At 39.1% G+C, this 23,997-nt stretch overlaps 1 protein-coding gene across 11 annotated transcripts in view; it reads right to left on the bottom strand.

The window, feature by feature from the left end:
• EYA1 (EYA transcriptional coactivator and phosphatase 1) overlaps positions 1–23,997 on the bottom strand; it is a 98,074-nt gene that overhangs the window by 12,900 nt on the left and 61,177 nt on the right. For all 11 annotated transcript variants that reach the window (XM_076329556.1, XM_076329554.1, XM_076329558.1 and 8 more), the window contains 3 exons: positions 746–804; positions 388–548; positions 73–187 (listed from right to left, as the gene is read on the bottom strand). In XM_076329556.1, the coding sequence (XP_076185671.1) occupies positions 73–187; positions 388–548; positions 746–804 (335 nt within the window). The remainder of the gene's footprint in view (positions 1–72; positions 188–387; positions 549–745; positions 805–23,997) is intronic.

The following is a 23,997-nucleotide window of genomic DNA, read 5'->3' as shown; positions in this document are numbered from 1 at the left end:
CCAGGCAGCCTCTTCTAGATCATCAGCAGACATCCGAAAGTTTCCTAACTACCCCGTACTCTTCGTACTCACCTTGAATGAATAAGGGTGAGTGCTTTCAGTGCAAGTGTTAACCAAGAGTCCGTCAAAGCTTCAATTTCTGCTCTTAGTTGTAACCAAGGCTCTCTTTTTGCTGGACCAAGAAGACCTGTGGAGTAGATAAGGGCACGTCTGCACTGAAATTAAGTAACGTTCTGTCATTTTCCTTCTTTGCTTTCATTACCTCAGAGACACCGCAAACTAAACAGCTCACTGAACACTACCGCGTTAAGAAAGGAACAGAACCCAAAAGTTCTTCCTTTTTACTACTTCTTGTCTATATTTGTTATATACTTCAGAGTCACTTGCCTCCAACATTATTTTTGTAGGTATTGTATATTTCTTTTACTCGTCTGTAGCGGAAAGCCAATTTTCGCATCCAGTCCACTCCTCCGCGCACCCCCGTCGCGAGGCACAAATTCGCACTGGTGGCGGCTGCGGGAAAGCCATCTGTTCCAAAGTTATAGGTGCTAGCCAGAGAGAAGAAACCCCCCAGATTAACAAAAGGCAACAGGCTACATTCAACCACCAGCTACTCACTTTGCTGGGTTGCAAAGGCTAAGAGAGCTAAAAAGACAGCGGGCTACTGTAAGCGTTACAGCAGGTCGTTGCTTTCCCAGGAAGGAGCTTGCAAAGCAACGTTTTATCTTGTTCAGTTCTCTTGTACCTTAAATCTTGACCGTTGTCGTCTGAAGACACATCGTCAATGTGCACCTGGTCACATTCCTAAGGCAACAGAAAGACTTTATAGTTTTCTTGATCTTGCAAATCTCGAAAATAAAGCTATAAAAAACTATGAACAATCTACTCATCAGGGACATTTTTAATTGTGGAAATCAGTAGATGGCAGTCTTGTTAAAACAACTATTTTACCTATTCCTTGTGCTCATTTCTTAGAATAAATGCACACCATCATTAGCTACTACTGTTAAATGGCTTTCCAAAAACACATTTTTGTGTTTAAAAAGGAAAGTGGTTAAAAACAATTAGCATATGTGTTCCATAAACGTTCTTGTAGCCTTTCAGGTACCTTAAAACATCATGCTGCTCAAAGCTGATTCAGTCAGTGCATAAGTGTAACTGAAACCAGACATTTTGGTAAATGTAACATATTAGAAAAATTAAACCTGATGCTAACCGCCAATGAAATTATGACCTCTGATTGCTGTTGAGCCACACACCAACACAGCCTGAGGCCAGTGTTTCAGAGGAGCGCAGACGAAAAATCTGTTCCTAGTTTGCCATTCATTTGAGAGTTGTGAGTTTCCTTCTCTCTGTTTGGTCTTAGTGCATGAAAGCAGCATGCAAAGATGAAGAAAATCTGAAGAGAAATAGCCAAATCAAACCATCTTTCTTCAGCGACTGGTATGCAAACTAACACGGCACATGCATAATTAGCTTTGTCCATCACTCAATTAAAAATCGTAATGCATATTGTTTATCCGCCAAAAAAAATTAGAACATTACTATTAACAATTTAATTTTTGGTAGGAAAACAAACCTCTGGCACTCTAGATCAATCTCAATTCAATGCTTGAAACAATAATGGATTTCAATTATTTTAATAATTTCCTCTTCTTTCTCTTAATGTGAAGTCCTATAACAAACATGATCTATTTTAAACATGAAAATACTGCAATCCTTTATTTTTGTGTTACTGCTTTCCTCTGAACAAATTTTTCTCTCTCCATGGATTTGTGAGGAAGGGAGGGAAGATAGAAGTGGAAAGAAACTCAAACCAGCTGTTCCCTAACAGAATTAAAATCATGACCCTCAACCCTTTTTCTAAAACATCTATTTTCCAGCCAACCCTCTCCCAGCAAGCAGCAAGCTCCAAGGAGGAAAAGACTTTGACCCTGTAACCTTCTCCTCCTCTCCTGAGGTCAACAACCTCAGATAAGAAAAAAGCTGAAGAAGTCTATTTGGCCTCACATGATGGCTGTGGATTCTAGATTTTTAAAAACATAGGTCTAAGAAAAATACCTCAGAAACTTTTCAAACGCTTTGAAGAACAAGGTGTGGTCTTTTGCACTTGTACAACATATACTTATTCTTACTGTAATACGTACTCTTTTGCATTTTACGCATAGGTAGCTTGTGCTAGAGCGAGAGGTAAGAGCAACAACCAGTACAGGAAAGACAATACTACGTTTGCTCATATTTAACCACCATACAGTGGATTTCCTCCTCAGGCAGACAAAATGTATTAGATGTACAGACACAGCTGAAACTACAAGTGTGAACATATGTTGCCAGGCTTTGAAAATCAACTTGGCTAAAAAAAAGCCGGAAGCTTCTTCAGCAAGTTACCAAATTCACAGAAATTAAGTTTTTTTGTTTAAAACTGAAAGAAACTGTCCATCCAAATGCCTACGAAGTTAACGATTCAAATATGAACTGAGCATAAGCTAATGAAGGGACACCCTCCTGAATCCGCAAGTTTCCCATTGTAGTTACTCTTCCACCGCTCAGTGACTTCTCGTGGACAGAAAACTCAAGCTGAGTTGTCAATGTAGCAGTGAAAATTATCAAGCCAATAGCCTCCTCCCCCAGCTTGGAAACTATGAATGACAACTGGAACAAGCTGCTGGGGAAGAGGATTCAAAATAGAAATCTGGGAAAAAGAAACAGTTTTTTTAGTAACCGCAAAACTAAAGGAAGGAGTAGAAGATCAGCTTCTCACAGGAGCGGTTGAAAGAAGGAGTAACTCAACAGACGTCCAAATTCAGCTCTCTTGGGCAAAAGATAGAGGCAGGAAAGTTGACACCACTACATCTTAGATCCCATAGTTAGAGAGGACCTGAGGACTTGGAATTTTAATTTATGCTGCAAGGTCTTGGGACCATCACAAGCCCTGGGACATCACAGACATTCTCCTGTTTTGTCTAACCATCTGCTTGGTAGGTAGAAAGTGAGAACTGAAATGATACATTAGAAATAGAAATCATGGTATCGAAAGAAAGAGGGATTTTGGAGAGAAAAACCCAGAAAAGAAATCAGAGACTAAAAATTGGTGGGGTAAAGGTATAGAAACAGTGTCAGGAAAGTAAGCAAAGTGAAGAAAAGGTCACGAACATCACAAATTTCAGGTGAAATACTGAATGTAATGGAGAGAGATAGTGTCCTCTTTTGTCAGGAATAAAAGAAGAAAAAAGTCAAGTCAGGAAGGGAATAAAGCAAAATTAAAGCACAACAGATACATGTTATAATTTGGAAAGGATTAAAGACCAATGTGATTGACACTACGTTACAAGTAAAGGAAGGTCACAAACAGTGCACGACTGTTTTGTTCCTGTTGAGTGGCAGGACGCAGCTTTGAGGCTAAATGTGAGCTTTGACTGCCAGGTATTTTTTCATGCTGACTCGGACTTTGGGCTAATGAGTGATGGGTGCATTTTTCAACCCCTGAACATGGGAAGGGAAAACACTCATTTAGCAATTGCTCTTTTAGCAGTAAAGTTATTTAGGAACACCTCTTCAAAGAAGCCGATTACCTGCCTACCATTAATTGATCTGGTCCAACCTTCCTTCAGAACACTTTGTATTTGTTTTCACCTGCTTGCTTTGTGTGGAGCATTTTGTTCGTGAGCAAAGACTATCTGAGACACCGTTCAGTCCCCTGATTAGTTATAAGCAAGCACGCACACATTCAACATTTTAAAATAGCGGTTTACTCAATATGCACCATAATCAGGGATATGCTAAAATCAAGTTTGACACTGACCAACAAATAAAGTATGCGCTTCCAACCAGTACATTTTTGCAAAGATATATTTTAATAAAAATACAAAGACTCAAAATCCTCAAGTACTTCCCCAAAAAACTTCTGTGATTGGAGCCAACTTAGAGCTAAACAGCCATTCAGAAAAAAAAGAATACTGGTTTGTTTGCAGGCTTACCATTTCAAACTTTTACACATATATTTGACACTTTTGTAAAATCTTCATAGGAAATACAGTACTAGTATTCTCCCTCTAATTTCTCTGGCAAAGTGGTATCTAAACTTAATATTGAAAGTCCCTGCAGAAACACTATAAATACATGTTATTTATGCAGATGTATTTTATTATGATAGAATCAGTTTAGCAGTCAGCTCCAAAGCAGAACATTAAAATTGTTGGATTCTCTTTTAAAATAGGCTGAATTGGCAAGTAAGCAGCAAAATATCCTGTGGATTATGTATAAAGATTATGCAGCAAGCTGTGTTTTGCTCCTAAAGGTGTTGACCTTGCAACTTCAGTGTATCCAGTTTGAAATCTTCATGAGGGACTACAAGTGATGACATGTTTGCACTGAAGGTTTGGATTTCAGTCAGACAGGCTGAGATGCAGCTCTGCACTTTGGGATCAATCCCTGGAAAGCAAAATGCACTTGGCATAGTTCAGGGATAATACTTTCAGAAGGGCAAAGCATCTTGGGCGTCTAAACCCTATTCTCACATAGGTCTTCTAAACTGCACTGATTTTAATGAAACTGTTGCCAAAGTGCTTAATTCTCATTTGAAAATGAGATTTGGGCTACTAAAACATACAGAAACTTTAAAAGACCTTATTCATGGTGCCACACGCATGTTCTGTGTGTGAGGGGCAGACGCGGAATAGGGCAGGTATTCACAAAGGGTAATTTAGACTAGGGAAGCGACACTGCTCTGATTCAGATCTCTGCTGCAGATCCCTTGCAGCCGCGGCCAGCTATCATAGGGCAAGTTGGTCAGAAACCTGGAGCGGTTGTTTTTTCTTGGTTGGTTTTCTGTGCGATCAGCACACGAGCTTGACGGCCGCTGTGGGAAACGGCAGGAGAGGGGGGCTGGGCGGTGGGAGCGGGACTGGTCCTCCTGGCAACAGCCTGGCAGCTGTGCAAGGCAGCACCCCCAGAACTACATCAAGTAAGTGCCATCTGGAAGCTGGGGAGGTTTGTTCAAAAGGCTTCATGGAGAATTACATTTTAAGAAAGAATTCAAGGCAGAGAGAAAATTCATCTTCTGCAAAGGGAGAGAGGAAGTTTTTTCAGTTCAGGAACAGCAGCACAAAAGACAGCAAGCTGTGAAATGCAGGAGGCTTTAAAAACCTGTAGGAGGGACACCCCAGCAAAAGCTCTTGTCAAGGGAGAGAAGGGAGACATTTCCTATATACCTTTAAAATGCAAGTTTGGATGAGGGAGGACGCTAGATAGGTGATATAAAACATTAGTAACATGCTCAAAGCATGCTCAAAGCTACGATGTTAATGGCGATATTGGGGTTTGTCTGTGGACTTACCAATTAGCCTAAGGGAAAATGGGAGTATCAGCATGTGTAACTTAGCAAATCTACCTATAGTAGTTTAAGAAGTTACTGTCCATGCTGTCCTTCGCTGTCCTCTCGCACAGGTGGCTTGCACGGATCCATGTGTTTGTGTCCCTCAGACCTTTCAGTGCCACAACTGGTAGCTTAGCTTGAAACAAATCTCCTGCAGCAGCTCAATTAAACCAACAGACGTTGCACGGAGTAACTCAGACTTGTTTGTACGTTCCCTTCCATCAGCTCTGCTTTGGGGCTTGAAGCAGCAGCAGATACGTGCTTGCAGGAGCTCCGTAAAACTGCCTGCAATCATTTGCTAAGTGAAACTATGTCTCCAGTGAAATGCAGTAAGCCAAAGAAAAACAACAATCGAAAATGAATGACTAGATGAGTCTAGCTTAAGATTTGTACATGGAAAGCTTGTGTCTTCTCCCTCCTCCATTCCCAAAGCATTTGCTAACTCCTTCCTGCTAACTTTTCCTCCTTCTCTTTTCTGTTTTTGTATGATGAGCCAAAAACTCCCAGAGATGCTCCACAGTCATCATTCACAGCTCTTAAAATGCCTGGACTTACGTAGTCTTTTGGAATCATTCCTTTAAACTAACTTAGGATCTTTATAAAGATTCATATGCAAAGCATTAAGTTATGGCAGAAATGTTCTGCAAATATTTACATTACTTTGCTCCTTCGCTACCACCCGTCAAGTTGTGCACTTCTGCCGTAATTATGTAAAATATGCCTCACTACTCAATTTACTGTAGAAAAATTAATAATAATAAAAAAAAGAGATTAAGGCTGTTACAAGAGTTCCTCTTATCTGTGCCAATACTACATGCCAAGTGGAGTGATGTAACGGCTAGCATGCTGATCATCTACATTTCTGTGTTACAAAACTAACAAAAAGAAATCTAATAATTCTGCTGCCTTTGAATAAACACTGAGTGTAAGATAACTCTGGACAAGTTTGCACATTATGAAAAAGAATAACGTGAATAATATTATGAACATAACCTCAGAGGATGCCGAAGTATTACAGTCCCAAATCTGCTGATTATAGCTAAAATACATTTCCGCATTTGGTTAATCTTCTTAATTTACCGTGAGAAAACTAACACCACACTGTCAACTAATTGTTTCAATACCTTAGTCTGCAAAGTCAAATGAGAGAGGGGAAAAAAAAAAAAACCCAACAACCACCCTTCAGAACAAGCTATTTTCATTTTGTCTTTACATCAGCGTGCCCATTGAGACAGCTTGGAAGCTGGCCAACTCGCAGGAAATGATTGCTGAGATTCTCTGTTCCTCTCATATCTGTCATTACGCAATTATATCCACTGCTTCATTTTCCCTACTGAACAGTAGAGAAATTTGGTCATGTACATGTGAGAACAGATCTGGCAAAACAAGTTAAAGCTGCAATCTTTTATAAATGTGATGTATCTGAAAAAAACTTAATTAAAAAAAAAATCCTCTAGTGTACACTGCTGTGTTTTTATGCAGCTTTTTATGACAGCAGTATCTCTGTTTATGTCTTTTCCAGAAATGAGATATATACCCTTTAAGATATATACCCTTTCAGATTATTATCTGCTCCACAAATACTCATCACTTCTATAAGCCATCACAACATGCTTCTTTGGGAAACATAGGCTTACAGATTGTCAAGGAATGTTTTTCCAAGCAACAATTGCATATTCCAAAGCTAGTTTGTGAATAACTATTTTTCTTTATAAATCTGTTGGTTTCTACACCCTTTTACTTACAGCTGTGATTATCTTCCTACAAAATAAAAAGCAGATTGCTCCAACTAGTCTCTATTCTAATTTTAGAAAAATAACATGCAAGGATCCCAACATTATTTAATAGTAGTCATTAAACTTGCCAAGTAAATCTCTGTTTTTCACTTGACTAGAAGGATAGCAAAATCTCTAGTATGCATACAGGTTAGAAAATTGACATGACATAGAACAACACACCTATATCCCATATGTATGTGTATGGTCTGTGCCAAATGCTCCTCTACTGTACTTGCTAAATATACAAAAACCTCTGCACTTCCTTTCAAGCCGAGGCAATAAAGGCTGAAGTGCTGAACTTCCTAACCCATCATCACGGAGAGCCTGTTAACGTACAGCGCGAATCCATGTGAAAAAGCAGAGACTACGGTTCGCAGGTTCTCAATCCTGGCACTCAATTGGCAGGACCTGTCATCTCTGTCTAGCCTGCACTTTGTGACCCGAACATTTTCTCTTCTTTCCCACCACAATTATTTGGCGCTGAAGAAAAAAGGTGCAGATTACCTGTGGGTCAGGCACAGGATATGAAGAACAAAGAGAGTTCTTGAAATCCACTTCATTCTGTCTGACAATTTGTGGATGAACAGTCAAGGAATTAAATCAGGCTGTGAAGGCTTTCAAAACACCCCCATTTTAAACTTAAGACTATAAAGAGAAGCTTATAGTGTAAAAAAAAAAAATCACAACAAAAACCCAAACCCCACCTTTTAGTGTTAAAATAGCACGTCAAAACAAAAAAATAAACAACGCTATTAGCTATATAAATGATTAGTTATTATAAACACTGAGGACTAAGAACTAAAATTATTTAACAAACTCATTTCCAGAGCCAATGACTTAGGAGTGCTTTCCCGCACCGAACACGTAACCCTTTTAGAAAGCACAATGGATACCATTCTTTTCTAATAGAAAAAGTGATTAAAATCCTATTTTGCTCGCTCACACGAACAAGTGCATTTGGATTAAATACGATACTCTAAAGTAAACAGTGTTTGTTCCAAAATAAATACAGATCTTATTCTGCAACTTGTGTTTACTGAAGTAGCTACGCTAAAATCAAGGTTTACATTTTCATTTCAGCTGCACCTTGTAACTGGAAGAATCCAATTTAAAATAAAACATGACCTAGAGAAGTATCTACATAGCAACTGTAACATGACAGTTACATTCCCACAGCAAAAGAAAACTATTTTGCTAGTTCTCTCTACCTCTTCGGTGTCATGAAGCAGATATTTCAAGAACTGATAGCGTCTCGGTATACATTACTCGATACAATGAAATCTTTCTATTGAAAAGGAAGACCAAAATGTAAAATCATACCTCTAGCAGAGAGTCAGCAGAGCTCAGGACAACCACAATAAGTGCAGTCCTCCAAACCCCAGAGCTTTCTCGCTTGCTTTAAGATGTAGATTTGTTGCTCGGGTTCCAGTTCAGAGATACTCCCTATCGTTCCGAATATGCTCATTACATTCCAGTTGTTCAGACAAGATAAAACATAAAACTATTCTATTTCTGTAATGTATGATCTCATGCAGGGAAGTGTTTTGGAATGCCTCTCTAACAATCAATTCTTGCTACAACTCTGACAAAATAATTTGTTATTCTATTTCTGTATATTTTGCAGGAAAAGAGAAGGGAAGAGGAGGGTGTCAGAAAGAGTTTCACCCATAGATAGAAACGGCTAAATACGACTCAAGTTTATCTGTTTAGAGTCTGTGTCACTCCTGGAAAGGACAGTGTTAAGTTCAAAATGTCAAATTCACTTTATTTTAAAAGTTCAGCACTTCACATTGTAAATACCTTCTTTACGACATGATTCATGTTATCTGCGGATATATACTTTTGTAAAAAGAAAAAAATTCTATGACTAATGAAAGCCAGTGAAAATAAAATATGAATGTGTTTAAAGGAGTAACAAAAGCCATGAACCTGGTCAGCATGTCATGAATTATTCCCAAACGTATTAACTTGAAAGTATACTTTTAGGAACATATACATTTTATTGAAACTATATACTACAGGTTGTTCAAATATATTTAAATTTTAAACAATTGCAAAATTAAACTGATGAAAAGAATGATTTTTCCATAAAAGCCTGAAAACAATGTCTCGTATCTCAGGAAATGAGAGTGCTTTTGTGGTTCACATGGAAATTTTCACAGAAAGATGTAAGGTCTCTCTTTCAGTCCTGAGCAACCAATTCATTTAAACTTGCTGTGCCTTGGTGCTGTTGATCAACTCCTAAATGCACGTGTTTCAGTGAAAGTAACAATGCTTTGGGCTAGCGAGTCTCCCATCCTTGTAATTATCTGCTAATGGGACAAGGATTAAAATTCTCTCTGCTAACCTTGCCAGTACAGACAGCTAAAACTTTTGCTCCTATGGGCAGTCTGAAGACCTTTGCACAACACTTTGCATTTTTCTCCTTCCTTTTCTTCCCCCCTCAATGTTGTGGGGCAGATGTTGACCCCTATGCCGCTGCTCAGTGGCAGAAGTAGGGAGTGAGCTGAGGCACTGCTGCCTTGTCCAGCTGGAGCAGAGGACGACTGTCTGCTTCGCCAGAGCTCTAGGAGTGCCAGCTGGATAGGCAAGAGTTTTTGTGCCACCTTACAGCCTTACATTTAGAGAAAGGGAGAAGCAACAGGAAGGTAAATAAAGTGGTGAAGTGATGCTACGAGCTTGGTAGGCTCCTGTGTATTTCAGCTGAGCTGTATGTGTGCAAAGACCACTCCATCTGATTTTCTTGAGAAAGGAAATCATATAGGGTCTATTTTCAGTGGCACCTAGTATGAAGGTACTCATCACTGGCCACATGAAAGAAGTTAAGTGGTTAATAAGTTGCATACGCCTATAGGAATGATCTTCTCAAGTAAGCTAAGGAGGTATTTGCTATTTTTCATAGCTCTTACACTCATGAACCACAGCAGCACATTCCACAACAACCAGGCAACATGCATGTCGGATGGGTCAAAGCTTTTAGCTGGGTTTTGCACACACCAGCAAAAGCCATATTCATGGCAGTTCTGCCTATGAATAAAGACTTTGCTTTTCTGTTCATTTACCTACAGCTACATGTGCGGTGTAATGTAGTCCCACATTCATGAAGTGGAACTTCACGAGCCTTCTGCAAGTCACCCATGGTTGTAGTATCATGTAGACGACGAAACTATTTCTAGTCATTCCCTCATATACATATCAGGGAAAATTCCTTACCATGATTTGTATTTCATTTCCTTTCTTTCCTTCCTTCCTACAGCGAAACTGAGCTGTTCCTGGATTGCTACTGCAGAAAACTAAATGCAAATAGATGGGCTTTGGGTCTCAGTCTGAATGTGCTAAGATAACTGCTGCGATGCCTGCTGGAAGGGAGTCTACATTTGTTGACGGGTTTGTTAGAAAGTGAACTCTCCTACTCTTCATAGGACTTAAAGTACCTTAAAAATTAGGTTTACATCTACAAATAAATGTAGTGCTGTAAAAAAAAAACTCTACTGAAGCTTTTGGAATAATCACATTCGGCCTTCCCAGAACTCTCTGTTGCTGAAGGTGGACTATCAGAAGTTGAATCACGGGCTCCTCATAAAGCATACCTAGCCACAGTCCGGTCGGGAGGTTCCCGTTACAGACATTACAAACATCAGGAGGAAGTGCACTCTTATTTCAGCCAAATGAGGAAAGGCATTTTCTAATAGATACTCCTCTGTAGGGCTCTGGATGACTCTACCCTGGGTGACCAGGGATTAGTTCAGCTGCCATCCTTATGGTATTTGGGGGTGGAAGGGAGATAATTCAGCCAGCTCTGTCCGAAGTTTTCCTCTCCCTGAAACCATCCCTTGCATCTCACCAGGAATAAGGCTTATTCAACAGCCTTTCCTGTAATTGCTTCTTTTTTTGAGTTTGATGGCCCAGAAATCTATTTTCAGTATGTTCTACGGTCCTTTCTGCCTGTTTTTGTAATAAGTGACTACAGTTGTTTCTTATTCAACATCCAGCTAACCAATTAGGAAGTAAAGGGCCAAAGGTTCGCTAAGACTTTCCAGGATCCATCCTCCGATCACAGCCAAATCAGACTAACTGCCAAAATCAGATTAGGTGCCTCAAGGAAAACAGCTATTTCTCACAGCAGTAGAACCAGACCTAGTGGTCTGAACATGAACTTCTGCCCATTGTTCATTGCTAAATGAAGGTCATCTGGCAAAACCCATCACTTTATGAAAAGCTGGACTGTTATATTCTCAATTTTTGTATAACCAGCAATAAAGATTCACATGACCAATATGAATGATTACATTCAACAATCACCAAGAGCTGATTCTGCTTTCAGCTGCATCTTTAACTATCACACTCTTTTGAAAACTATTTTCAAACAAAAAGAATTTCTATCATAGATTGGTTTTTAAATATTTCTAGTGAAGAAATATTTCTTAGAATATTAAAGAATGCACATGCTATTTTTCTGGTTTGAGAAATGTGGAATGTGAAATGTAATGTTCTTAAGAAATTTATTTTCTTTGGCATCATCTTAGTCAATATTTACTTTTCGGTCAGTAAACCCACCCCTTTACCTCAAGAGAGGTTAACCTCCACCTATCAACAACGCTGTTGCTCTGTACTGGATAATTTTTTTTTTTTTCCCTGACATTGGCACAGCTAGGTTGATTTTCTTCCTTGCTGGTACATCATTGGTGATCCCAGCACAACAAAGGAAATTCATGCCATAATGCTACACCGAGGCCTTGCAATGCTCTGAGACAAGTTCACAAATGAAATGTTTTAAATAGAACTGCGGTAATTGTGCATGAGAGAAACAAAGAGCAGGAAGCACTCAAAGCTGCCGTGTTTACCTCTTAAACAGCTGCTACCTATTGCTTAAAAAAAAAAAAAATCCCAACCAAAATAGTAACAAACCCCTCCATCCTCCAACAACTTTCTTTATGAATGATCGAACAATTAAACCCCTTAAAGTTGCTGTATGGTTTGGGGAGAATCATGAAATTCTATGTAACTTTACTCCTCATCTCAAATGGAAGATAACACCAGCTCTAACGGCAGTGCTGCAGACTTAATCAATGGTTTAATCTTTTAAGCATTCTGAAAGCTTATCACAAACCGAACCTAAATGCAATAACTGTTAGTACCAACTAAGTTCATTAATATATTAATGCATTCTCCATCATACTTTCCTTCTAATAATATTATTTCAAAAAAACATAAAGAAGTAAAAAAGACAAGTGATACTAAGAAATAACAAAAATTATAAACATAATTATAACTAATAATTATAATATTAAAATCTAATCAAAGGAGAAAAATTTTCTCCTTTCTCCTGAATTATTTTAATTCATACCTACCAATATTTTATGTTATCTCCAGGACAATGGTATAACTTTGCAGTAATTTTACTGATTTCTGAAGCATTATTTCACACCCCTGCAACTCAAAGCCTAGAAGTCTCACTTGCTTTATGGACAAGAGAAATGGGAGCTATTAAACGATACACACAATCACAAGTAACTTGTTTTGGAACAGCAGTACTTAGAGGAGCAAGACTCTGATTTACTGTTGTTCTGATTTCTTCTTTTTCAATGGGTTACCCCATCATTTTGTAAACATAATTTGTCACCAGCACCAGTCAGAGTTCTCTGTAACTACTTTTTGCCTTTCTTTCAGATCTGTTATCCCTGCTGAGAGAATCTACTAAAGAAGAATTTTTCATACTGACACCAACTGTAGTCTTGCTGTGAATAACCACATTCCCATAAAAATCATTCCATTTATTGCAAAGTTGTTGGCAGACCATAGGAATAATAGTCAACTCAGGAAACCTTTTATCCTGAAATCACATAGCTTAACCCTTTGCATGACCATATGAAGTTTATACATAAAAGCTGTATTACCACACTGCTGATTTAATGCCTTAGTAAAAGCATTTTTATTGTTGGCAAGTTTTTAAAATTATTTTTTCACAGTACTTAACTAAAAAGAGAAGGAAAAAAAAAAAGACTGAATTGGAATCAATCAAACAGTATTCAGGTTTTTTTCTTAATATACAATGTTGTATTTAAAATTACAGACTCTTTCCCAGTACATGAAATAATACATTAGCATAGATGCTTGAGTGTGGTTTTGATTATAAACTAAAAATTTACAGCCATTCAAAACTTTTTTCCTCTCTATTTTTCCTACCTTCCTATGGTAAGGAAAGATGTATGAATTCACAATGTAATGGAACAATTGGAAAAAAACCCTGTTTGCTTTATGATTTTTTGTGGAAGATACTTCTGTTAGTCATTACATTTGCTTTGTTAAACACCAACCTAGTGGAGATTAGAGTCAGGAAAGAGACATTAGTTTTGTTAGTCAGTCGTCTTAGTTTGGGAGTCAGAGGTTGCTTGTATTCAAATTTCTGTCTGAATTTATTAACGTGATGGAACAAAAACAGTCAGTGTATGTTTCCACTGTCTTTTTTGTTCCGTTTGTCAACCCTTATTTGTAGGTAATTATGGCTTGATTTATGCTTTATTCATTTGACCAAGCCCATAATAGGAGTTTTGGACTTGTAAACACACCTTTAAGACAAATATACACATTTTGTTCCAATAAATGAATTGAAATATTTGACTTGTATTTTTAAACTTTTCAGTCAGAGAAAATTCTTAGAAAACCTCTTAATTGAGTTATAACTGCTGCTACAATTGGCTCTCCCCCTTGCCTACCAATGTTAGGGAAGGTGTTATTCCCCTGTGTATCCATACTTACATTCGCAATGCAAGTTACACAAATATGCAGAAGAAAAAGAGGAGATCTTTCAACTGATTGATTGAAGTGATTTTCTACAGTTCAGAAAGGATCATTTGCTTAGATATAGCTGATCTTTCCTGTGGCAGTAATATTTCAGCTGAGCTCTGTACTCATGTCAGCAGTCTGTACTCTGCTGTCAGTGAACATGTAAGAACTATCATCTCCCGACTGCATATAGTACTGCAGGTAACGTTCAGAAAGTGCCTGGACTGCCCTGTTCTGACTGGACAAGGATCTTGGGAAAAAAAAAATAAAACAAACACTCCATTCCTTCAATACCTCATTGTTTCTTTTGTTAAGCTGCTCATTTACATTTTTTAAAATCCTCATTAAATCCTCATGCTTTAACAGCACACATAAAGACCGCTTTAGTCCACTACAGAATCACCCAGCTTCTTGACCACATCTAAAGACAAACTTTAAAAATACAACTAATAGCAGTCAAATTTTACTTTAAAACACAGAAAAATAAAAGTGATACTGCAACAAGTAAAGGGAATAATCCCCTCCCCCTTTCTTTAAAGTTTCATTAGACCATTGAACTGGATGAAATTCAGATAGAGGCCTTATTGTAACCACACTGAAACAGTAGAAATCTCCTGAGACCGTGAAACTCAAACATTTTGGGAACCAACTTCAAGCACTCCTTTCGTGCTTTTAAAACAAAATGAATGAAAGACACTTCTTAATTTTTCTCCCTGTAGCAATGTTTTAGTATGATTCCTACAAAAAACCCCGCACAAACAGATCGGTTCAAAATACATGTGCATGCATATTTTCTTAAAATTTAAACTACAGTCACAGCAGTCACACGTAACCACATCAGCACAAACTGCATGATGGCTCTCAAGATACCAGACAACTGCACTGGTAACATTGTAAACTCATTATAAAATTGAACCTAGGCTGAAGAGGTTGATGGAAACTACCTACCATGCACACTGTTAAGATGCTTACGCTGCGGTTTCAAATCTTTGTACTTATGTGAGGATTGGCTAACATGCTCCCGTCCTGCAAAATGGCATGTAAGGATGACACTTAGTTTCGCCTAGCTTTCCTAAAATAAAAGGTATATCATTTTCAGAAACTAATCCACTTAAAACACCAACCTGAATAATGCAAATCTGAGATTTATGGTTTAAGCTGGTACCCAAATCAACAAGGAGAGAATTTTTTTAAAGGTGACTATTATGTTCTCTTCAGTTTATCTTCTGGGTTTTGCATTGGAAGAGCCCAGTGAGGAAAAAAAATGGTTTGCCTCAAAGTGGTGGAATTAGCACAAAATAACTGCATTACGTGAACAGAAAGGGTGGGCTGGGAAAGATATTTGAGTGTAAATTAATGTTGATCTTAGCTGGAATAACTTGCACTCTTCAGCATTTACAGCTGCACCAGAGACATGACTGACTGTATGAGATTTTACACCTGTCAGCTTAATCAGAGACCAAAACACAGAATCTACTGCTCAGGAATGTTATTTGAATTTGTGAAACTTCTAGATTTTTAGGTTATAAACTAATAATGGATTACTTTGGAAACTTATGAATGAGTCGTAACTACAGTATTTACATCTGTAGTAGTAGATAGGCTTTTTTTCAGTGGTATTCATAATTTTTAAAGAAAATGTAAGTAACATTTTGTTCACATCAGCTCCATGAAATATTAAAAGCCAAAGAGAAGCCTCTCTATGCAAGAATAAATGGAAAGCAATACATTAATTGATAGTAACATTAACTGCTTTTACCATTAGTATCAGCTATTTACTCATTCATTTGGCATCACTGTTCTATTATTTCAGACTTCTGGGATAACTTAAATAATAAAAAGAGCCTATTGAAATCTGAAATGACAATTCTGGCACTAAGAGGCCTTCAGAATTAATGACATCATTACCTAGTTTTGGATCTAACATGCTGAACCATCAAGCAGTGTATCGCATCTGTGCTTAGGGCACGATCTGCATTGGCAGAAGAGCTCTGTGGCACGTATCGGATTTTGCAACCCCTCAAAAGTAAAAATTCAGTAAGGGCAGGTGTTTATATGTGCCAGCAATATAACGTAAGCCAGTGTTTTGAAATCTGCTAATGGATTGACAGCAAAAGCATGAAAATAGACTGCAAACTTCTCAGTCTGTTAAATTTCTTACAGTGAGTTTTGCATCTCAATTTCCATCAAGCCTTAAACAGGTTTTTAGAACAACTATATCATTTCATTATTGGTTATAAGAGAATTTTCAAAGCGCTGCCTCATGTCATTCATTGTATAGCAATTTTTATGTTACCCTTCAGAGCCTGCCACTGCAGCACAACACTAAGTTTCTGCAATTAAAGCTGCCATACCTGGGGTAGATCTGTAATTCCAGCAACAGACCCTGTCTATATACTGCTTTGATGCAGATACTACAATAACTTCCAGGTACCTTACTGCTGCCCTTCAATACACTATCTCCTGTACTGGCCGATCCTGAAATCTGATATTTCAGCCTCTGCAGAACCTAGCTGTAATGGGCAGGTACAATTGTTACCATGAAAAGTATGTCAGCATTTGGTATTTTATTTCCTGGGAAGGGGACAAGAACTTTAATTCTGTCACTGGAAGGAACACCTTTGTATGTGCAATTTGGGAGAGTATGTAGACAAAACATGTTTTGTTATCTGATAGAAATTACTTTAGGGTACCATCTTGGAGATGGATTTAATACCACTAAAAGTTAGCTTGTTGTCTATCACAAATCTTTTTTCACTAGCATGTATGCCACTGACAAATGGGATGCCATCCAGAGGGACCTTGACAGGCTTGACGAGTGGGCCAATGTGAACCTCATGAAGTTCAACAAAGCCAAGTGCAAGGTCCTGCACCTGGGTTGGGACAATCACCAGTATCGGTACAAGCTGGGTGGTGAATTGATCTAGAGCAGTTCTGCGGAGAAGCACTTGGGGATACGGGTGGATAAAAAATTGGACGTGAGCCAGCAATGTGCACTTGCAGCCCAGAAAGCCAGTCGTATCCCGGGCTGCATAAAAAGCATGACCAGGAGGTTGAAGGAGGTGATTCTCTCCCTCTACTCTGCTCTCATGAGACCCCATCTGGAGTATTTCACCCAGCTCTGGGGTCCCCAGCACAAGAGACATGGATCTGTTGGAGTGGGTCTAGAAGAGGGCCACGTGAATGATTAGAGGGCTGGAACACCTCTCCAATGAGGAAAGGCTGAGAGAGTTGGGGTTGTTCAGCCTGAAGAAGAGAAGTCTCTGGGGAAACCTTATTGTGGCTTTTCAATATATAAAGGGGGCTTATAAGGAAGATGGAGGGAGACTTTTTACCAAGGCCTGTAGCGGTAGGATAAGGGATAAGGGGTAACAGTTTTAAACTGAAAGAGGGTAGGTTTACATTGGACATAAGGAAGAAATTCTTTACGATGAGGGTGGTGAGACACTGGAACAGGTTGCCCAGAGAAGTTGTGGATACCCCATCATTGGAAGTGTTCAAAGTCAGGTTGGACGGGGCTTTGAACAACTTGATCTAGTGAAAGATGTCCCTGCCCATGGCGGGGGGGTTGGACTAGATGATATTTAAAGGTCCCTTCCAACCCAAACCATTCTATGACTCTGTGAAATGCTCTTTACTATACTGGGCGATTTGTGTGTCAGTGTATTTCTTCACAAAGCATGCCTGCCTACTCTTCAGCTCATTTGTACTACAGCAAAATCTAGGCATCCCAAAAAGAAGCCCTGGTACCAAACAGTAGACTACGTAGACTAGTTACTAGCTCACAAGTACAGACACCTGAAACACTGCAATGACTAGTGATGACCGATGGCCTTCTGCTCTAAGTGTTGTTTCCTTTTTTTTCCCCTGTGCTTTTAAAAAACGGACTTTACTTGAAATGTTTGAGTAACTCAAACTGGAACAATTACAACTTACAAAAATAATCCAAAATAAAAAACAGTAGAAAACAAATTAGCAAATACAATGGAAAACTGGAAAGTTTTCTTGGATGACTATTTGCAATGGGGTTTTGTCCTTTTTTTTTTTTTTAAGTTGTTTGAATACACGCATTTTCTAATTGTGTCAGCAGAGAGAGCATTCGTGTCAGGATGTTCCTGAGGACCAAGACATTAAAGAGACCAAGCTGAAGCATTGTTAGAAAGCCAACTACAGCTGTACACAATAGCAACTACTACAACCACCAGACTTGGCTGCCTCTTTTCCCTCTAGTACTTTATGACAGAATTATCACCCTTGTATCTGTAGATACCATCCTTACCACCATCATCATCCTTATCTGTAGATGAGGAGACCAAGGCATACTAATCAGGAATTACAAAGTAGCGGCAACCACAAAAATGGATCTCGTGTCACTTCATTCTACACAAATATATATGCAAAATACGTGCACCAGACAACTGATTAGTACATAGTGCCAGCAAAGGCTTACCCTGTAAATGTTCAGAGCTTGGAGCATGGCTTCAGACACAAAAAGATCTTGATCTGATTTTTTCTATGCAGAGAAGTTGAGCAAGCTTTTCTCTCTGGTGATCGTGTTTTCACGGTCCTCCTTCTCCACTTCCTTGGTCTGCCTGGCCATGCCTCCGCAGCTCCCCCAACTCCCATCACTGACTGGACCTCCATACAACTTAGTTAAGTTTAAATCTGGGCAACATCATACCTCTCACGCCTGCCCAAAGCTGGCTCTACAACATTTCCACAAGGCGTGAGAGAATAAATGATGGACTTCCACACTGCTGATAGTGGCCAACCTGCTCTCCCAGCTTGCCTGGAGCTTGCTCAAAGCCTGCACTTAAGGGCTGGCTTGCATCCAAGCAGTTCACTTGTTAGATTACTTGACTCTAGGACCAGATGTGCTAAAATGCTTTCAGAAAGAGGAGCATTTTACCCTACAGCGGTCATGGTTCTTTGAGATGTGCAGTAACCTGCACACAATGAGTCTGCAGAATGTTATTATTCAATAATGTGTATTATCATAATGCCCACGATCCCAAATCATGCTTCAGAGTGCTACTGTGCTAAAAGTTACCAGCCTAAGTCTGTGGCATATTAAAGGTCCGAGGGGAAATAGTTTCCCCTTCTCCTTCAGATTAAAGAAACAGAACATATGGTTGTATTGCTTCAAAGGCATTCCTACAGGGCACTGTGTGGTACGCTGGGGACGTAGCTGTGTGCACGGTCACTGAAGGACCTGGGAGGAAAGTCACTTAGTCTCCTGCGGTGTTACTGAGACCTACAAAGGAGAAAATTCTCGGGCTGATGAAAAGAAGAATATATGTTCCTGTCATGAAGAAAAGGTCTCCTTGAGGCCTAGAAGTGATTTATATGGTGCATTTGCTTCCAGCAGCAGGGAGGCAGCCTAGTTTCACCTGTAAGAACTGAAGGCAAAGGCCAAAGAGGGACTAATGTTGGAGAAGTTTTGCTCTGTGATCAGGCTTCACAGCTGCTGTGCTGGGGTTTTGTTGTTCCCTTTCTTAGGCCTGAGCTCTCCCTACAAAATCCCTGGAGCACCTCTTCTTGGAGCAATCCCTTTAGTGCCTGGTGTTAGTACAGAAGGCATCACCATCTGCTTTAGTGCCACGAGAGTCTGCATTGCCACGTGGGCCTTCGAGGTCCTTTACATTTCTTAGGGGAACAGAAGGGCTCTGCATACTGCTGGGTGTCAGACATCCCAGTCACATTTCAAGTAGAAAAAGCTGCCCTCCACACAGCCTTGAGCTTGCAAAGGAATATGAGGGAGAGGTAGTTTTCATAAATACCGATAGTCCGATGACTGGGAGCTACAAACAAGGAGAGCAGGCACATCCACATAGTAAATTATGCAGGAAACAATCCACAAAAAGCAGTTTTCATAAAAATACCCGGCAGTTAATTTCTCCCTATCAACTTCTAGATCTGAGTAAATCCAAGCTAGCAGTTACAGACTTGTAGGAGTCCTGGACGGATTTATCGCCATATGGGTGGAGGGAGGGCAAACACAGAGCATGAGAGTGCAAGGATGCAAATGCTGTTTATTCTTTGCTTTAAACTGTGAAAAGATGCATCTATGTAAGTGAGTATCTCGATGCTTCATAAGAGGTGGGTATGTTCCCATATGTGTAAAGTGTAGGATTTGTAAAATATTTCTGTATTAATCTAACTTTATTTAACGGAGTGAAGAGGCAGGAGAGTTAGAGCAACACAGATGGCTGCTCTTGTGCTGCTCCTCGGCGTGGGAGGACCGGCCAACCCTGCGGCGGCAGGCGGGCAGGACAGAGGAGCAAAGGTGCTGCCCAGTAGCCTGAGGTGGGAAGCGAGCACCGCGGCCCCCGCCTGCCCGGGGTTGCCGCTCCAGCCAGCCGTGGTTACAGACAGAGCTGCATCTTGTGGAAATCACATGCAGCTCCAACGCAGGCAGCTTTCCAGAGGGGTCCGTGCATAGTAATATGCTAATGCGATGCCTTAAAGGTTCATTAATCTGAAGTAACACCATACTTGTAATCATAAAGCAGTTCTGCAGCTCTTTTTGACAAACAGAAGAGACTATGCTCTGAATTTTCATCAGGAACACATTAATATACATCCAGGTGGATTTTAAGTAAGAATCTGAGGAGAAATTAGTCAAGGCCAGCATTCCTAATTGTTAGAACATAACTAACTATTTTTCTTCTTTTTCCCAAAGAACCAAAGTTACTGCTTTACAGTAATACCTGACAGCATTCCCTCATCTTTTACCATTAAGAGAAATACATCAGCTAATGTAGCTGAAAAACTCATACCATACTGCCTTTCATTATAAATGACTCCCATACACATATCATCACTTTGCACATAGAGACTCCACAAACAAAAGTCAATTGTGAAGCCATGACTGTGCATTATATATCCTTCACTGATGGAAGAAAAATGAATGCTAATCATCATTACTGTGCCCTTATGCATTATTGCATTTCTTGGAGGTGTCAAAATTATTTTTTTTTATAGTATCATAATATATATAACCTTATTTTGAACCCCCCAACAAAAGCCCACACCAAAACCCTGAAATGAACAAACAGAAATAAAAAGCCTAAAAGAAAAAAATAATAATCATGAAATAAAACTACAAATTAATTTGATTTTAATTACTTCAATAGAATTCAACACAGACAAAAAAAAAAGTATCTTATTCATAAAAAAGTGTTAGGTAAGATTAAAAAAAAAAAAAAAGGCTTCGTAAGTGACATTCTCAGCTTCAGTAAATACCTCTAAAGGAACAGATCTAATGAGATGGTACCATTTTAGAATAGAGTTTGCAAAGCACTGAACTAACTTTTTAAAATAGGATGTTCATAATCATTCACTACCAGCAATTATTCCTTTAACATACCTAGTTATAATATGTACCTGATATGCCCAAGAAATGAATAAACTAATCTTTTAAGAGGGTCAGTATAAATATGTAAATATATATACTCTTTAAAGATGCAGATAGGTAGATGTCACGTTTCAGTCCTATCACCAAGTTGCTAATTTCCCTAAAACACTGGAGCATACATCCTAAAATACCTAGTATGTGTAATTGCTCCATATATACCATTAAATTATTATACCTTATTATCCCTATCACAATATAATCAGCATGTAAAATCACACATTCTGTTCTGATGAGATAACTCTGGTTCTCTTGAGAGCACTAAACCAATGTAGTTATTCCCTCCTGCGCGCAATTAAAATTCTAGAGTATGAGAGTATGAGATACTCATACAGAGTATGAGATATTTAAATGAAAATTTTCAATACTGAAAACCTAAACTTCCTATTTTGAAGCCCAAATGCAGATTCTGGAATCTAAATTTTGAGAACACTGCGCTACTTTCTACTGTTTGGCCTAGTATACTTCTATAATTTCATTATGAAATTACTATTAATGCAGGAAAACATTGTTTATGACGGTACTTAGATCAAATTATACATTAGTAAACATAAGTATTTTCCTTTCAGTATGTTAAAAAACTTGTCATACCCCTTTAACATGCTGTTTCAGAAATGTTTATTCAAGATCTGAAATTATTTGCTATTATATCAATTTGGAATTAATTACTCTAAATAAATATGTGCAAAGTGAAGGAAATAAGCCATCTCTTTTACTTTTTCTCAAAGCAATAAACTAAGAACTAGTATAAACTGAGGGTGCAGTAACTAATTGCAAATCTAAGTGCAGCTCACTCATTCATAAACAGAATACTGACTTCAGAGATAGATGACTGAGTTTTTTCATTGAGTTTGAAAAATGCCAATTACAGATACCATTATTAGTATTATTACATAAAGAGCAACATATAGGAAATTAGATGATTCATTTACCTGGCTGTATCCGCTACTAAATTAGGATGGGTAAAGTAGTTTGCAGCTGATACGCATTGGCATTGATTCATTTTATACAGACTAAAAAATGACTGCTGAAGTTTAAAATTAAACCTAATAGCATTAAATAAATCTCTAGGTTGAGCTTTGAAAAGCCAGTTAGGTCATACACAAATCAAGTAGTGCTTTGGAGATCACTGCTGCAATTCTGCCCTTTGCATTCAAAATGTTAAATCAGTCTTCAGCAGTTTATAAGATGACAAAATACTTTCCCCCTAACTTGGATAACAAGACAGCTGTTCTGATTAGAGCTTTCTGGAATGCATCGGATGAAAAGAAGATTTTTATTAAAAAACATTAACTTGTGGTATCTGGAAAAATGTGCATCATAGGCCAAAGTTATGACAGAAGATTGCCTGCCCGTAAACCCAGCCTCTCTATATGCCAGGAAGGGTTCCCTCTGAGCCTGGGTGAGCTGGAGAGCATCAGCTTTCAGGTTCCCACTTTGAATTATGCCTAGACCCAAAGACATGTCTACACTGCGGGTTAGACATGTTCCAAATCCAGCTTTGCCTGTCTTCATACTATTTCTGGGCAAGGATGCCCAAGCTCTGCGGCTCGCTGGCAATGTTGCCTACAAACTTCTCGAATCCTAACAGCCCAGATGCTGAGGCACATGAATTGGAAAGCTTAGGCCTGAGCAGGGTCACCACTAGATCTTCCAGACTCAGTCCTTCATCAGCAAGAACAGATGCTGAACATCAGAACAGCCAAATTGCCCACAGTTTTCATGGAAGCCTGTCAAGCTGTAGGGCAGCCTGAACTTCCAAACCACCAAGCAAGGACTTTGAGTTTCTGAGATGGATGCAAGGGATCTGCCCTGAGGTCGCAGGCCTTGGGAACCAGGCAGGCCCTGCTAATAATGATGACATTCACAAGAACGACAAACTGCGGCTCCAGGAGGACACGTTCCTTCAAAAACACCACGTGTCTGCAACATGTTTCAAAAAACCTGAAATTTCTGGTGAACTGAAAGCCTCAGTCCATGGCCAGGTCTAGTCCCTACATGCTGCTTCCCACAAAGTACAGGCTCTCTTGTGCCCCCTCCCTGCGTACTTCTCTATGGCAATCCACAAGCACAAACCCACTCCCCTGCACTGCTGAACATGCTCTTCTCTCCCTTGGACAGACCATGATCTTTCAGATCGGAGCTCATGTTCCTCAGAAATAAGGACTTAGAGCTCATGTACAAGAACATGAACACAACTTCTCACTCCTAAGTGCCTCTGTGTATGAAGAAGACAGACTAGGGTATAGACACAGACTCTTACACTTGAGTTTGGAGATGCAAGATAAACTGGCTTGTTATATGGGGGAAATGCAAAGACCAAGCTCATCCAGTGAGCTCCTCTGCTTCCGTGAACCACCTGGATCAGTATTTTTTTCATACACAGCTTCAAAGTTCTTCAGTGAATAAACTGCCATGCTGTACTGTTAAGGCTGTAACATGCCAATTAGCAGAAGACAATCTACTATCCCTAAGATGCAGTTGATTAACTTTCATTAAAGTTAGTGACGCTGACAGTCATGTGTGAAGAAGTAGCTACAAGTCTACTAAGTATCTGGCTCGCACAGCAAATGAAAACACAGTGAACTTTATTGAATGTGCTGGCAAGATAGAGTAGTACTTTCTCTTTCTGCTCTGGATAAAAT

Source organism: Aptenodytes patagonicus, chromosome 2 (genome assembly GCF_965638725.1).
Source record: "Aptenodytes patagonicus chromosome 2, bAptPat1.pri.cur, whole genome shotgun sequence".
Taxonomy (NCBI): Eukaryota; Metazoa; Chordata; class Aves; order Sphenisciformes; family Spheniscidae; genus Aptenodytes; species Aptenodytes patagonicus.
The sequence above is the reverse complement of the archived record's forward strand: the minus strand, read 5'-3'. Positions and strand labels throughout refer to the sequence as shown.